General features: G+C 38.7%; 1 protein-coding gene across 4 annotated transcripts in view; it reads right to left on the bottom strand.

Moving 5' to 3' along the window:
- Positions 1–1432: 1432 nt before the first annotated feature.
- The window catches only part of CNST (consortin, connexin sorting protein), a 53194-nt gene continuing 37953 nt past the window's right edge, over positions 1433–16673 (bottom strand). For 3 of the 4 annotated variants that reach the window (XM_039568497.1, XM_039568498.1, XM_010391748.4), the window contains 2 exons: positions 10354–10489; positions 1433–8721 (listed from right to left, as the gene is read on the bottom strand). In XM_039568497.1, coding sequence (XP_039424431.1) covers positions 8516–8721; positions 10354–10489 — 342 coding nt within the window. In that variant the 3' untranslated portion in view covers positions 1433–8515. The remainder of the gene's footprint in view (positions 8722–10353; positions 10490–16673) is intronic. The other variant, XM_039568499.1, reaches the window with a different exon arrangement.

Genomic DNA, 16673 nt, shown 5'->3' with positions numbered 1-16673 from the left:
CTGTTCTGTTCAGCTTTGAGAGACCTGGTCATGTTTGTGGTCAAAGGACCAAAAGGGAGAATATTTGCCTCCCTGGCTGCTCTGTACTGGGAAATTGTAGCCATGAAAGATCCCAGCACAAATTTGAACAAAGTGCCAGACTGAGCTGGCAGTGTGGGTGGGCTGTGCAAGGCTTGCTGTGCATTGCAAAATTCAGCTAATTCACTGAAAATATTGTTTCATCATCCTACTGCATGACTTGATAGGGATGGTTCCTTTTAATGGGGCTGTTTTATAATATATGAGTCACTTATTGCTAATGGCCATCTACTTTGCCTTTGTAGGTAAATCACAGGCTATTACCCAGTGAATTGACTCAGAAAAGTAATGCTCTATTTTTAGAAAAATACAAGAGACAGTACACACCAAAAAACCCCCCAAAAAGCATTGCGTAATTTTCTGTGCCTTCAACTAAGGGAAAGCTTTCAGTAACACAAAAATTGAAATGAAAATAGGGTTATTAAAGTCATTTTGAGGGATGCCAAGAACATTTGAAATGATTTTCATCTTTCACATTTGCAGACAGTGATGACAACATCCACTCCATGGTCAAAACATTTCTGTGCCTCACAAGAACTTCATTTCTGCCGGGAGGCAGAATCTGGTGACTGCGGCTTCTTTCCACATCGCTTTGTTTCCTCCCTCTTGGCACAGTGATAGGTATTGTGTGAAGCCCAGCAGAGCTGCGAGATTGTGGCTTGATTAGGATTCTCAGCAGGGCCCCCCCCCCCTTCTGCTCAGAATCGTTATTTTCCTGGTACTTAACAGAGCAAGAGCAGTAAGGGTTAGATGGTGAAACACAAAGTAACTACAGACAGCCTGAGCCTCTTTTTCTGATCATGGAAATTGCCATTATATTTTGTGTTCCCACAAGTTTGTGGTCTGTTGATACCACTTGTTTTAATAGATGTAAATAGCAACCAGCTACCATGGCTATGATGGTATCAAGTACTAAAAATACACTAAAAGGGCATTTGCAGTTTGTCCTGCATACTAGAAAGGAAATTCATCCATTGAATAAAATTGATTCCTTAAGATCACCACAAAATTTATAAGAATATAAAAATATCTTTAAAGAAAGTCTTCAAAGCTGTGTGAAATCAAAGAGACTATGAACAAAAGAATACTCATTTATCTTCCCTAATCTGTGTTGTCCTAGTGGGGACTGGGAACAGACAAAAGATCATAAAATAGAATTTTTAAGCTCTGAACCTGCTCTTCTTCCTGCTACGTGACCTTGTACAAACCACTTAAATTGCTCCTAAGGAGTCCTACAAAGAATTTAACAGTATTTCTATCCTTAGTCTCTTTTCCTCCCTGATGTCATTAAACTATTCCACATCTTTTTTCTGTTTCTGTAAAATCTGATGAAAAAAACCCCATCACTGATAGATATCTTTATCAGAAATATTTTTTATTCTTTTCCAGTATAAAATTACCATAGTTGATCTAAGATCTTTGCTACATTATTTCTGCAGTCCTTTTGCCCATAAGATACTTCATCTTTACCTTTGTGTAACACTGAGAAGTTCTTCCCCCTTATTTAATTTACCAACTTCTACATAAATCTTCAGATCTTTGAAAAGTTACTAGAAACCTCAGTATGTATTTTTTCTTTATAACTTTTTTCAAACACACTCTTTTCTATTATTTATGGTGGGTCTTTTGAAGCAGCCTTGATGGTAGATTCTGATATTTTGTCTTGCAGAAACTGACTGTATGGATCCTTAGTGATTCAAGTGTTCCACTCCCTTTTTTCTGCAAGTCCCTTCTAGAGTGCACTGAATTCAACTGCCTCAGGAAAAGTAGTGTGAAAATATTCTCGCTGCTCTCATAGCCTCAGAGCCTATCTATCATTTCATTACGAATTCTGGCAGAAGAGCTGCACAAGCACAAAGATTCTCAGCATCATGTGGCAAGATGCACGTTCTCTCTGGCAAAAAGCATCAATTCCTATTTCAGGAAAAGAAACAGAGGGCTTAATGCTGCATTTCTCTAATAAAAAGACAAGAAAGAAAACTGATTAATAGCTCCTAGATAAAGTTAAAAAGAACCAATACCAGCACCTCTATTTTTAGGTGTATGGTTTATGTGGAAGGAACATCTCACCTTGCTCAACTTCTACCGCTTCTGGTTCTTCACCACTTCTGATGAAACCACCACCTTCTTGTGCAAGGCTGCCAGCTCAGGAGAACAGAATGAATCCTGGCCAGCTTAAGGGATGCACTGTTGGAAACACAGCATGGGCACTGCTTCCATGCATTGCAAACAGCAACTGTGGAATCTGGACGTGTTACGGCAAAACCAGTCAGGTTTTCTCATTGTAGTACTTGGCACATGGCACTTTCTTAAAGAACATTTAGCTCTCACTCTGAAAGTTGTTTTTGGTAACAGCTTTGAAGTTGATCAGTCTATGAAAGCACAATAGTGTGGCTTAAACTCATTTTCAGTGCCAGGCAATGAAATGGGACACCATCATTAACTGGCACTTGACAGAAGTGTTACTGGAAACTTCCCAGCAGCCTAACAAATGAGTGTTACATCAGGGGCCCAACTTGGCTAAAGATGACACATTGCTAGACAGTTCCTTGGCAAAAAGCAGAGGGAGAGAGCTGATGGATCTGATGTCATGTGAAGATGGATTCAAACTTGTTTTCAAGAAAGAGCAGCTTAACAATTTTAGATTAATGGAGGACTTTGGTCTATTGGACATGTCTTAGAAATTTTGGGTGTGCTTCAGTGCTGTCTCTATATTTTCCATTTTAGCCTGTTTGCCATATTAAAAAAAAATCAGGATGAACCCAAGTGTACACCTTTGGCTGAAATTCACTGGTATCAATTCAGTAACAGCTGACACAAAGCAACTGTGAAACAGCATGCATCTACTCCCCACCATCATTTTCTTCAGGAGATGACCACAGCTTTTGGACATCACTGAAATCAGTAAACCCTAGGCTCATGTTATGACAAACAAGAATTACTGTGACAATTCAAAGTAATACAAATCACAAATGATAAAAAGGAGCCTTAAAACACCCAAGTTTAGAAAATTCATTTTTAAAAAACAACTTCATCGTTAAATATTTTAGGCTTCCTTGGGTAGCTATTTTAGAGAAAAATATTTAGATTATTTCATTAAGACCCATGGATGTCAGCATGCAGTCCTTTAAACACCAGCTGTTTAAGAGTAGTACAAGAATCAGTGGAAGTTCTGCAATCACTGCTATACACTGGTGACCCAGCGAGTCATCCAGAGTTTTTATTGCAATAGTAGCTGTAATTGCTATTTCAGTTTTGCCTGTGGCCTCATTACTGATTTCTAAATCTTAATATTGAATTTCAGAGTCTAAGGTGGAAGAGGAAAGGGATGCAGGATCCCTATTCTAACAGAAGAATTCTGGATCCCTGTCAGGAAAGAAGATACTGTGGACAAGAAAGTGAGAAGAATCAGAAGGACAGTGATAGAAAATACTGTATAGCCTGGAGAAGAGATGATTTCTCTGAGGAGGTTACTAAGATGCTCCCTCACAGCAGTGTGCGTCAGGAGGATGTGAGACAACAAATTGAAAGAGAGATGATACAGGGTATAAAGAAGAACTTTTTCACCCTGAGGACAGCCAGGCAGAAGAATATGCCCAGGGAGTTTGTGCAGTCTCCATCCTCGGAGGGTTTCAAGACCCAACTGGATAAAGCCCTGAGCAATAACTGGTCTGATCTCAGTTGACCTTGCCTTGAGCAGAAGTTTGGACTAGAGACTTTCTGAGGTCCCTTCCTAACTCAATTCCTAACACTTATGGTCCTGTGAATGATAGAACATGTGCTATTAAATACTGGGAAAGAAATGGTAAAGTGGGAAGGAGACAGAAGGAATAAAAATGGGTGGAGAAGTGTCGCAGTGTGAAGCTATTGGCATACTCTTGTTCTGATCAAGAGGCTTCTGGGTTGGATTGACTTGCAGCTGTGGGGTTTTATTTATTTAATGGAGTTCAGAGAGCAGAATGTCTTGTGATCACTATGCAGGTCACCCATCAATTACTAGGAATTCTCACCATCTGTCAATCTGCTTTCACAATGATGCAGTAAGGCAACATTTTAGTACTTGAAACGCACCTGTCTGGTGGCACCAGGCTCTGTGAGGAAGCTGGGCTTTTGTTTAACTATTGAAACAAAGACAAATCAGCCAGGAAAACTACAGCAACAACCAGACCAAACCTTACATGTTTTATCCTCATTTTCCATTCTGGTTTGGGCTTGACCATGAAATTCTTGTTGGAGGTACTGCTCATTTACTTGAATTTCACAGAAAATCATCTCGGTCTTTTCTGACATTTAGAAATCACAGTACCCAAAAAAGGTCATGTATTTTCTTTGGGACAATTTTTTTTTTTTTGCTACAGTATGTAAATTACAAGCTTGGGTGACTTTCAAAGACAGTCATTTACTCCTTTTCCTAAAGGAAGCTTAAGATAAATTTGTTACAAATAACTTTGATTCCTTTCAGATGTTCTTGGTTTTACATTACAGTACAAAGTAGGCAAAGAGGTCTCCTTAAGAGGGTAACATCCCTTTAGGTTATTGAATGGAACGGTACCCAGTCACACAAGAATCTGGACTTCCAATGTTTACTTGATAGTTCAAACTTGCCCTTTACTACCAAGAACCCTAAACAAGAGTTTCCCTTTGTGTTACAATACTTCCTACTGCTTGTCACCAGGGCTACTATGCATTTTCCATGTATGAAAGCAAAGATAATGGAAAAGAAAATTAAAACACAGGCTGTGTCTAGATCACAAACTTCTGCTGGCATATCTGGGCTGTGGAATATCCACTTCCTTGCACTGTCTTGAGAAGAAGCCTGTGGTATAGGGCAGCTATGCTACAGCACAGTGCCTTTCTTGGTGTAGTGTGGGCTGTTTAGGGTGAGGGTGTTAATTAGGGTGTTAGATTTTTTTGTCAGCATAATGCTGAATCTACATAAAAAGCCTTGTTGGCTTTTTCTTTATCACAAGAATCTCTTTGCAAGAATTATGCTCAAAGAATAAACAGGAAGGTGGGGGTTTCTAGGAGAGTGCTGCAGGTGATTAAGTGGCCCAACTTCTCTGAAGGTACACTAGCAGCCTGAAATCCAGTCCTATTTTATGAAAATATTTTTAACTACTGTCAAGTATGGAACCATTCCCTGAATTTTCGTACCAATTACAAATGTTTTTAAGCCAGCACAGTATGTTTCCCCTCCTGCCAAGCAGAACAGCCATAAAGACAGTGGCAGGGAAGGAAACAGAATAAATAAAAAGTTATACACAAAAGGCTTTAAAATGCACCAAGTGTGTGTGTGAAGGGGAAGCCTTTTTCCACTGTTTTCTTCCTCCTGAAACAATCTTAGCTGTTGCTTGGTATTATTTTACCTCAAACACTCAGACGAGTAATAACTGTTCAAATCCACTATTTCTTCTCGCTTTGATTTACCTGTCTGTAAATCCTAACCCCTCAGGTCACCCAGGTGGAAGCAATGTCACCAGTTCTCCGAAGAGAACAGAACACATAGGAAGGCCAACATCAGGCCTACCCACACACTCTTTGGAGTTCCAAGGCAAAGCAAATTTTGTTCTGTTGGTAGCTGCAAATTTGATAATGTACTATACACCATGCAAATGATTTGCACTGACAGAATTGTCACACGAAGCAAGAATTTGCACCATCAGCTTTTTGTAAAGGAATGCCAACAGAAATTGGATCCAGATTCAAGTCCTCACTTGCAACTGAGGAGTGAGCAGCTCAGAGCGGGAGCTGGGCAGCCTGTGCACGTGTGCCCTTTCTGCTCCCTCAAATCCTGAGAGACTTTGCAGGTGTGGTACCTTGGCATAGCTTGGGAAGGCTGAAGAGATCCTCCAAGTTACAAGTGTAGGGTATCTGAGTTACACAGAATGGCTGGCTGCTCATCTTCAGCGGGTACGTGCTGGTAAAGTGCTGCCCAACCTCCTCATGACCTTGTAGGCAGTTCTGCTGATGCTAGTGAGTCTTTGCACCAGGAATATAGCACAAAGAGAACATACCAGGATTTGGGCCACTGATTTGAAACTGAAATACTTATTAAAAACTGCTTTGACTTTAAATAGCTTTATTGTTTAAAATAAAATAATTATTTTAAAATAGTTTTAATTAAATGAACCTAGAAGGTGTGGATCTTTGATCTCCATGTCTGATATACTTTTGAATAAATAGATCTATAAATACCTCTCAATCTTTTTGGTGATGAAGTGCACAAAAGTTAAAAATATTTTTTTTAAGCTGAAATCAACAGTTGTCTCTTTAGGAATAAACTTAATATTCTGAAACACTCAATGTGAAGTTACAGAAACCCAAAATATATTCTAACTACATAGTCACCATAAATACATACTTTAACTGAATGCATGCTTTTTAATTATTCTGCAAGTAAATTGCCAAAGAAGAAAATTAAGCTTCTCTTTAAAAGAAAAACTAAATAAATAAACAAACAAACAAACCCAGAATTCAAATAATAAACTGAACCAGCCAGTAACACTTTAAAATACAAAAGTGTCTTTCCCTTTCTCCTTTAGAGTAGCCCAGCATTATGATACTCTGAGGACAACAAACAAACAAAAAACCCCCAAACTACTGTTCTCAAGTTTCATTCTAAAAGCAAAAGTTTTCATTAATTTGGGCATTTCAAACTTGCTAGTTTAATATAAAGCTGCACATGAGGCTCCCTAGGGTATAAATGAACTAAGCCTCCACAGTGAAAACCAAAAGAGAAATCATACATGCAGTTTATTCCAGAAAAAACATGATTTTAACTTTTGCTTTAAAAACCCGTTAAGTGTAACAGTGCATTAGGAACAATCAAGCTCACTAGAGGGACAATTTGCTTGCAAATGTCAGAAAGCATGATCTTTAATGTTATAATTCTGAGCAGTATCTCAAAGATTTCACTTCATAGCATTTTACAAAATAATATCCTAAACCTGAACACACTGCATCATACAAGGTTAGTAAGCAGGAAATCACAGAGTGGAGTGAAGTGGACCCCTCGAAAATGCTGTTTCCTGAGGTGTAAAGGAATTGTTTCACACTCACACCATCAGCAGGGCTGGACCATTGTGCTCTGTACAAGAACAGCTGCCACATCTTGACCAGAGTGTGGCCCAAAGGCCTGTGTATCTAATTCTCACCTTCACTGTCCTGTCAGTGTTTCTCTCACCACCACACAGGGAGGGCTGAGCACCAAGTGATAGAAATACCCATTTAAAATGGCTCTTTGTACTGATCTAAATTTGTAAAGCTGATAGAGAAAGAACAGATTTTACAATACAGGTCTCAGAACTGCAGGGCAAATAGATGCAAATGTGCTTTATCAGCTGGAACAAGTGCCCTGGACTACTAAGGTGCTGTGGATCTGCAGTGAACCTCTGAATCTCTTCTGTTGGATCAGTCCCACTTTACATAACTTTCACTCATTGTCAGAGGCTGCAGCCACACAGTTCTGTGATCCTGTGCACTCATTTGGGATGAATCAGACATGAGCCCTAATTCCAATAAATATTCATAGATAAAGGCAAGGATCATTGTTCCCCATTTACGGAGGAGAAATTGAGGCACAAAGTGATTACTCCAAGTCAGTCACATAGCTGGAGAAAAACCCAGTTAGCCCCACACCTGCTACCAGGTGCTTAAAGATTGGCCAAAGCCACTTGATTATTTGAGTAATTTACTAAACATCTTTTGTTTCTGTGTTTAGTGAGACCAGTGATTTCTTTTTTAACCTTTCATTTCTAGAACAACCCACATGACACTGAGAGTAAAGGTCCAAGAAATTTAGTGAAATCTGCCAGCAGATTTATCCCATTCATGATATTCACTGTAAGCTATAAGATACAAGGTCAGCCTGGTAATCACCAAATGAGGGCTCCTTGAATGCCACTGCATTCTTCTCACTCCACCCCAATAATTACATGGCTCACCAGGAGAAATAAAATGGATAAAACCAGTAAGACTAAAAAAAAAAAAGTTTCCATAAAACAGAGACTTATTGCATGATAGCTGGAGGCAACACCTTTGCACAAACAGCTGTAAATTAAAGCTGTCCTTTTACTAAGCTTCCAGAGATTGCTTACACGATGTGTGGCAATGGGAGAGAATATAGAAGACAGTTAATTTTCTTCCTTCTTCGCTTGCTCAAGTGGATAAAAAGCTACTTGCCTACTCTCAAAAGGATGAAGATAATAACTTTTTATGCTCCCATACCACGCTGCTACAGTTGTGAACAGATGTGAACATTTTGCCACCTGATTGCTAAACTAAAATTTTCTTGATTTCTAAGTAAATGTGAAAGTATATTGTCAAATACACGTCACCTGCAGGTGGCAAGTGTTAGAGAACTTGAAATCACAATTTTGTTCTACCCTCTCCAGTAACCACTGGTGAGCTCTCAACGTGCTGTCTCCACTCCTTCCAGCTATGAGAAGGCTATCCAGTGTTTAAGTTCTTCCACACGCTGCAGTATCTGTGTATAATAGAAATCCATGTTGGCTGCAAAATCAGTACACACAGGGGATTCCATGTCACCAAAGGTGCAGTACAGTGCAGTTCCTCCAATGCTAAGGAAAACAGTTGCTATGCACAGCAGGATCAGCAAAATACAGGAGCCACCAGACACTTCATCTGTAAATAAGAGCAGAAAAGGTGAAAAAGAATGCTATACAAAGCAATACAAATGCATGTGAGAAAACCTGAGATGGGTTTTTATCATGAATGGGTCAGGAGGTAAACACACTTAATAATGCTCACCATATCGAAGTGACCACAATACATGAGAGGAATTTTGTTTCTCAGTCTTGTCAGAAACCTAAATAATTATACTGCTTCATTTCTGCAGTCTGTGTACCTGTCCCTGGTGAGATCACTTGTGGAGTCATTCCACACTGAAGCAAAATAAGCTTACCTGTGAGAATGTCCCACAGCCAAAGCCTTCCTTCATAGAATAGTTGAAATGAAACAAAGGCTTTGAAACTAAACCAAATGGAAACGTTCTTGCTTCATTTGTAATGACACTGGCTGCACTACAATGAACTGCTTGTGTTTACTCTCACATTTTAAGTACAGAGACAAAACCTTCAGAGTAGGCTAATGTGAGGGGTTATTCTACATTTCAGTTATTCTCTACTAATTCTTTGCAGGATTGTTTATTCCAAAGTAGGAGTAATACAGAGGTTGCAGAGGTGCTGCTACATCCTCATAACCTCACCTGTCCTTGCTAATCTGTATGCACAAACAACATCTGCATCTTCTGTCAGACTGGCGTGGCTCTAAGAAAATTTCTATACTCCCTTCACTCTACACCAGGGAGAAGAAATGGGTTAAAAAGAAACATTCAAGTGATTTTTTATGTGTGTTTGAAATCAGATTTAAAGTAGTAATAATAATAATAATACTGTTATTATTATAAAACAACTTTGCTTTTGGATCAGTAAATCCTTGGGGAAAAACCATAGAAAAAACTCTAACTGGAATTTTAAATAAAACATGAATACTTTTAACATAATTTCAAGAAAAAGATCTGATAGGGTCTCTTTTAGGCTGCTAATGCACTTTTCAGCACTAATTTATACCATTTAGTGGCTGGCATACACAGTAGCTAGCACTTTCTGTATCATTAACAACTAAAAGTATTTTTCTTAATATCTCTTCAGTTTGAATAATAGAGATCTTAAACTCCAAAAAAAAGCATAACAAAATAACATTGTACTTCTCATGAGGCTATTTAGCCCATCAAAAAGACAGTAAGGTGTAAAGCTGGATTTAATGACAGCTAGCAAATACGTATGGATGTTAAATTATAAAGCAAGGTTAAAATCTGACATCTCCACTCCCATGGCCTACTAGAAAGGGTTGGAAATGTACCCATGGACAAAGCACAACAGACTTGTTTCTTTTGCATCCCTCTACCTAAATGGATTTAGGGAGAAAGCCTACACCACCCACCTCTAAGCAATGAACATTAATGAAAGGCTTTCAATTATCTGTCACTTGTATATCATTCATCTAGAGGAAAAAAGCAGTGACTTCATTCTCAACCAACCTTTAAAAAAGAAGTGTGCTTATTGTATCTTTCTGTACTCTTGTTACGCAAACCTGGTACAGATTAACAATCTTTGTTCAATCACCTTTACTTATTAAGTTTTAAAAAACCAAGAGAGTATGTTCAATAAATGCCTGCTTTGCTGCTGTGAACAAAAAGATTGACAATATTTGCACCCCAAGAGGGCAACCTATGAATTAACAGCTTTAAACTACCTTGATCCAATGTGTCTTCCATTTCTTGGAATCTTACTCTTCTCTTTGTTTGCTTTTGCTGGACTTGAGCAATTGTTTTTCCATCCCTGTCATCTCTCTTCTTTAGTATAGACACCAATCCTTCCACTGGGGCAATCTATCAGGAAAGTCAGTGAGTGGCACAAGAGATGTTAAATAGAGCTCATGCTTCGATTTCTCACAGTGACTCAGGGAGGACACAAGCTAAACAGTTAATAAATGGTTTCCAGTCTACTTTTCTTAAACATTGCAGCACTTGTGAAAGCTCCTTCTTGAAGACATGAAGTCCTGAACACACAGGACAGCTGCAGGGTCATTCTGCTGCTTATTGACACTGCTTGTCCTTAATTGTTATCAAAGTTAAATACACACACATTTACTGCTTGGATTGTACTTTGTGTTCCTTTGTAATCTCCCATGGGCTGGGGCAGTGGTGAGGCAGATTTGTGTCAAAATCACTATGATCAGAGGGCAATAAGAAGTCAATGACACACTGCTGCTGCCTCTCCAAAGATATAATCCTGCAGAGACCATCAAATACTTACTGTGAGATTAATTTTCCAGCACTGCAATTGGTTCCCCAGGGGGGACAAGCAGCTACAGCAGGGCTACAAAACCAAAGAGAGGGAACACCAGGGAAAAAGAAAGCTCCAGTGCTCTGGATAGATTCCAGCTCCACATTTTAATAAGCTCTCTGGATACAGCAGCAGCTCAAAAATCCTTCCCTACAGGCTGGTCACTCAAACAGCTTGCACAAACAGAAATATGGTCAACAAGTCAATAAAGTACACCTTCTCTTTTCTTTGCTATAGCATTTGGATTAGTTGCAATAATATAAGCTAAGCCATACTGGGATGGCTGAGCAGTCTGTAACTTCCTAGTTATTAACGAAATGAAAGTAGGTGAAGTATCAGGAGAAAAATGCTTTCCTAAGCAAGTAGTTCCTGGTGTGCTAGAAATAAACAGAAATTAAAATAGAAAGTATGTTTAGACATGCCCTTTTTTTTTACCTTGTGAGCATCCTTGCCTCAAAAAAAGTCATGATTATTTCTCCCTAGATCTTAGTAGGACTTTTAAAAACTAACTCTATCGATCAGCAGTAGCATTTGTTAAATTGAAAAGTAATATGTACACATTTGTGCTACAGATAAAACATATCACATTTACAACTGAGTTTGTAACTCATCTATTAGACAACCCCAAATGCCTCTAATTTTCACAAAAACTCAAAACCCCCCAGCTTTCCAAGTAATACTGTAGTTGCAGACAAGTGACCGCTTAAGTCTATTGATAACATAAGTTAGAGACCACTCATAAAAACTTGTTTGCATTGCAGTTCCAAGAGCTGTAGATAACCAAAAAACAAACAACTTCATAACTTATGTCCTTAAGCTTGCCTCATGCTACGAGCTTATATAATGCATCGATGCATGCTGTAGTCAGAGAGACGGTGCACTGCACACAGCCAGAGACAGGCACAATCCAATAGGCACTGGAGCAGCCTTGGCCTTTGCAACATTTAACTGAGAAATGTGGCAATTACACTTGCAGGTCTCTGGTCTGGCAGTATTTTATAGCTCTTGAATGGACAAAAAATGCTCCCCTGCACAGCTCAGAGCTGGGCACTGTGGGTGTATGCCTACAGTCTAATAACTTCTCCAAAATCACAACTGAGAGGATAAAGTTGATCTCTGCCACGTTACCACTTTTGATACTCACTTTTCCTTCTGATTATCTGCTCAAGAGCTTGAATGGATTATTTAATGAAACAATGCAAGGAATTGCTTGGAAAGTAGTGAAAGGGTGGAGGAGGTGGAAATGAATTAAGTCAACATCCACAGGACCAGTAGTTGGCACAAATGACCCAGAAATAATAGTCTGCAAGTGTCTCATCACAACAGACGAGTGCACTGAGGTGAAGCTTCTACTGGTAATGTTAAATTGGCCTTGCAAAACTGCCACGAAAATTTAACAGGCCAGCAGAAAAATCAACACTTATGTTTCCTTGTTGTGACAAGGAAGGGGGATTATGTAGGAGCACTTTAATTTGACTTATTTATTTGGAAGGGTGGAGATGAAATGATATCCTTTAGAAAAGTAGATTATTTTAAGCTTCTGCTTACAGCATTGCTTTCATAAAAGAGGATCAATAGCTCCTCCCACACCACCCACACAGCAGACTGGCTGCTGCCTAGAATGCTTATTCCCAAATGGCTTGGACTGCACAAGGTGGCAATGTCACCCAGAGATGGCAGGGCATTCCTACCAGTCTGCCCGCAGATTAGATGTGGTGGGCTGTTCTGCAAGTTGTCATTCCAACCTGAGGCACTTCATTGTTGCTGTTGGCTCTTGGTCATTTCTGAATGACTGTGTCACAAACTCAGGTCTTCTCCAAGCTTAAAACCAGAGGGCTATCCTTGACAGGATTATGTGGAAATGTGTTTCAGTAATTACAGTTACATAAAAGGCTTTGTGGAGGAAAGTCTTGCTACAATGAGGCTCATTTACTTTCCCTGTCAGCCTACATGGCTACATTTCAGAATTTATTTTAAATGTATAAAGAACTAATTTGACACAGCACAGGTTTCTCTATTCTGAACATCCTCTTTTGCTTAAAAAGCAAGTGCTTTTGATTTTGCAATAAAATCAGTGTGGCTAGTGTTACTCCCCTACCCCAACAAAAGCCACAAACTGTACTTTGAAAAATGGCTCCTTTACATGACATGTAACTCATACCTAGAATAGAATCATAGACTATGCTGAGTTGGAAGGGACCCACAAGGATCATTGAAGTCCAGCTCAGCCCTGCACAGGACAGCCCAAGAGTCACACCATGTGCCCAAGTGCATTGTCCAAGTGCTTCTTGAGCTCTGTCAGGCTGGTGCTGTGACCACTTCCCTGGGGAGCCTGTTCTAGTGCCCAGCCACCCTCTGGGTGAAGAACCTTTTCCTGATATCCAACCTAAACTTCTCCTGATTCAGCTCCATGCCATGACTATATTTCATCTTCCATACTTCATCTGCCTTTGAATTTCACGAGTTATGCAGTTAAGGTTTTTTGTCTTTGTCTGCAATATACAAAGTGATTATATTAGATCCACCTTCCACTAATTAAACATCCAAGGAGAAGGACTTAGCTGCCATACAAGACAAAGTTTTACATGCCAGTCTTCAGGAGGCAGGAGGAATTAAAAAAGGCAGAATATATTATTTAAATAAGTTAACGAGGGAACTGTGGTTAATACAGTTGACCACAAGTCAAGCAGAGGGTTGAGTTGAACCACTGAAAAATACAGGCTTGCACCAGACTGCTCTGCAAATGGCTCTTACATGAAAGAGGACCCTATTGAAACATCAGATATTTTTTTAATTCTAAGATGGATAATTAACAAAAGATGGTCTTAGAGCATCTATGTAACTGAGCTTACTCAGTCAGCTCTGCTGGCCTTCACAAAATCTTTTGACTGGAGCCTTTATAATCACTGTACAGGAACTGAAAGTGGCATGCAGATGTGTGGTGGCATTTTCAAACAGGCAAAAAAGAAAGCAGCAATGACTGTTGGTTAATTGAAACTCTGTTAAATAAAGTTTTTCTCTTTTCCCCACCATTAGCCAAAAGCAAATCTGCTTCAATGAAAGCTTTTACACTTTTCAGATAAATTTTAATAACCAGGTTGCAAAATCAGAAAAAATAAACTTAAACTCAAATTACCTGTCTCTTCTATGTTTAAAACAGCATTTGCTAATAAAATATCAAAAAGCTTCTTACACTGTGCTTATTTTCAACAAATATTATGTGTGTGTATATATATATATATATAAACTTACTGGACAAAACTATGTAAATAAAGCCTTGTACTTCAACTTCTTAGAGAAAACAGATTGAACTTGACAATTAGAATTAATTGTCCCATAGAGACATAAATAACAACCCCAAGATGAAGGCACTACAAACTGGGAACTAGGAAGAAGAGCTCATTATATGAAGTGTTTTGGTCTGAATGCAGAGAACCACTCAAGAAGTTTCCTTTGTGTATTCTTCTGTGGGCTGTATTCCTTATTCAGTTACTTGGCAAAGAACTATAATTTTATTACAAGCAATACCAGATTTTTTAAAGCAGTAATCCACAAAATGACAAAACACAAGACTGCCCTGTGTTGCAATAAAAGCAGCAGACAAATCCCTTTGCTAATAAAATACATTAGATATGTGAGTAATTTGAGTTTGAAAAGGAGCTAGCTTAGCAGATTCAGTATTCATACCACAGCTACAGACAGTAACTATTTTTCCTGCTGATAACACTTGCCATGCAAGTACCTGAGCTCCTTGATACAGCAACAAATCCCCCAGATACGGTGTAAGCACTTCACATGGAAGCACAGTTCTTGCAAACTCAAAGCTACAGGACCCAAGCCAGACAAGAGAACAGGGGATCCAAAACATTGGCTCCAAACCTAGTACAGATAGGTGGAGACTTCATTTCATGGTATACAAACTGCCATCCAAAAACTTTGTTTTGGTAGACAGTCTCACTATCTTTGCTTTCTAAAAAGAATTTTCCAATTACAATTTTCTAATAAGGAAGAACTTTAAGATTTTACTCACTTCCCTGGCACTCACATAAAAAGTTTATGCTATAACCTTTTATTTTATATGGCAAAATAGAACTTTACTGAGGTTAAAATTTGTTTTGCCAGTGGTGTGTCATTTCATTCTCATAGAAATGATAGCAAAGATATTTAAGAAGAGCTATATACTTCTGATATCTGTTGCTGCCAACTGCTGACTGTGCTTCAAAGCTCTTCGTTAGCTGTATGAATCTTGTTTCTATAAAATGACTGTGGTTTTCCATCATTTGCATGATGTTGTACGTGGTTTGTAGTAGTGAAGAAATACTCAGTATAAGGGCCTGTACAATATGAAAACTATTTCAGTTTTGCAATTATTTAAATCCACAGTCAGAATCTGGTGAATTTTCACTCCTGTAATTAGTTATTGTAAATTATAAACTAAAAGAAAGTGACAAAGTATCTAAATTAGAAAACTACATGAGATGATTCTTAGATCTCAATATGGAGCCAAGCAAAACTTCCTAACTGTAAATACATACACAGGTATCCACCCTTCCCCATTTTCAATAAATTATTATTACATGCCAATTGAAGAGCGTTAATGAAATTTTGTCTTACCATATGGGTTTTGTCCCCAGGTTATTTCAAAATTATCTTTACTTCCACCTTCCGTTCTAATTTGTTTGTGGCAGTTTTGTAAATACTCACTCCATGACAGGTTTTATCGCAGTCAAATTAATTATTCTTTTCTTTTTTACTGCCATGTTGGTACATTTCATGTGATTAATTTCATTTCAGTCATGTGGTTACCAATGTATTTTCTAGATAACTCATTAACAACCACTGTATGAGAACACTGTTATCTTCTTAGGTTGCCATAGCCTGAACAATGCAATTTCAAAGCCTTCAAGAGGACAAGAAAGGAAGAAGTGCTACAGCTGGGTGCAAAGATCGGCCTTCTTGTCAAAACTTCAGTGCAATCTTATTTTAGCACTAAAACAGAACAAGAACAATGCTGCTTTCTCAGGGGTGCCAAACTCTTTCAAATACGTCTTCCAAGAAAGCTGTAGGTGTTCACCCCTTCTGAAAACCAACCCCTAGGCTACTGATGGGTGGTAAGATTAATTGGAAAAACATAATATAAGTATATAGTGAAACATTATAAGCTGGTGCGCTTAACTCACCCTGCAGCACCTAGAAATTTCATGTATTGCGAAACAACCCCAGATGCTGCATATTACAAATTTTAATTGGTACTGACGTTAATCCTTCTTCTCTTCTCTCATTTAAGCCCCTTGACTCACACAAAACTCAGGCCTCTTGCTAAGAATGATTTAAGTGGCCTCTCACCAACGCAGCCAACATTATGCCTTATATGGCCAGAAAAAGTTCTACGGAAAAATTCAAGGTACTTTTTCCTCTGCAGAGACTCAACTCTGCCATCAGAGTACTGGCAGTCCCAGCATCAGGAGAGCAAACCAGAGTTGAAATTAGATGCCCTGTAAAGCATCATCATCAGTCACAGGGACAATCAATACAAGCATAATTTTTCTAACAGTATCAATATGCTGCTTCCTATCCCATCCTCTGAAACACAAATGACATAAACACAGCTTTTTAAAAATAGACGCTATTGGATTAATTTAGGCTTTATCTATGTGAAACAGAACAGTACTCCTCTGCTAAAATGCTGAACTTTCAGTGGGCTCAAAATAAATTTAATACTGAGGG

This window comes from Corvus cornix, chromosome 3 (genome assembly GCF_000738735.6).
Source record: "Corvus cornix cornix isolate S_Up_H32 chromosome 3, ASM73873v5, whole genome shotgun sequence".
NCBI classification, from domain to species: Eukaryota; Metazoa; Chordata; class Aves; order Passeriformes; family Corvidae; genus Corvus; species Corvus cornix.
The sequence above is the reverse complement of the archived record's forward strand: the minus strand, read 5'-3'. Positions and strand labels throughout refer to the sequence as shown.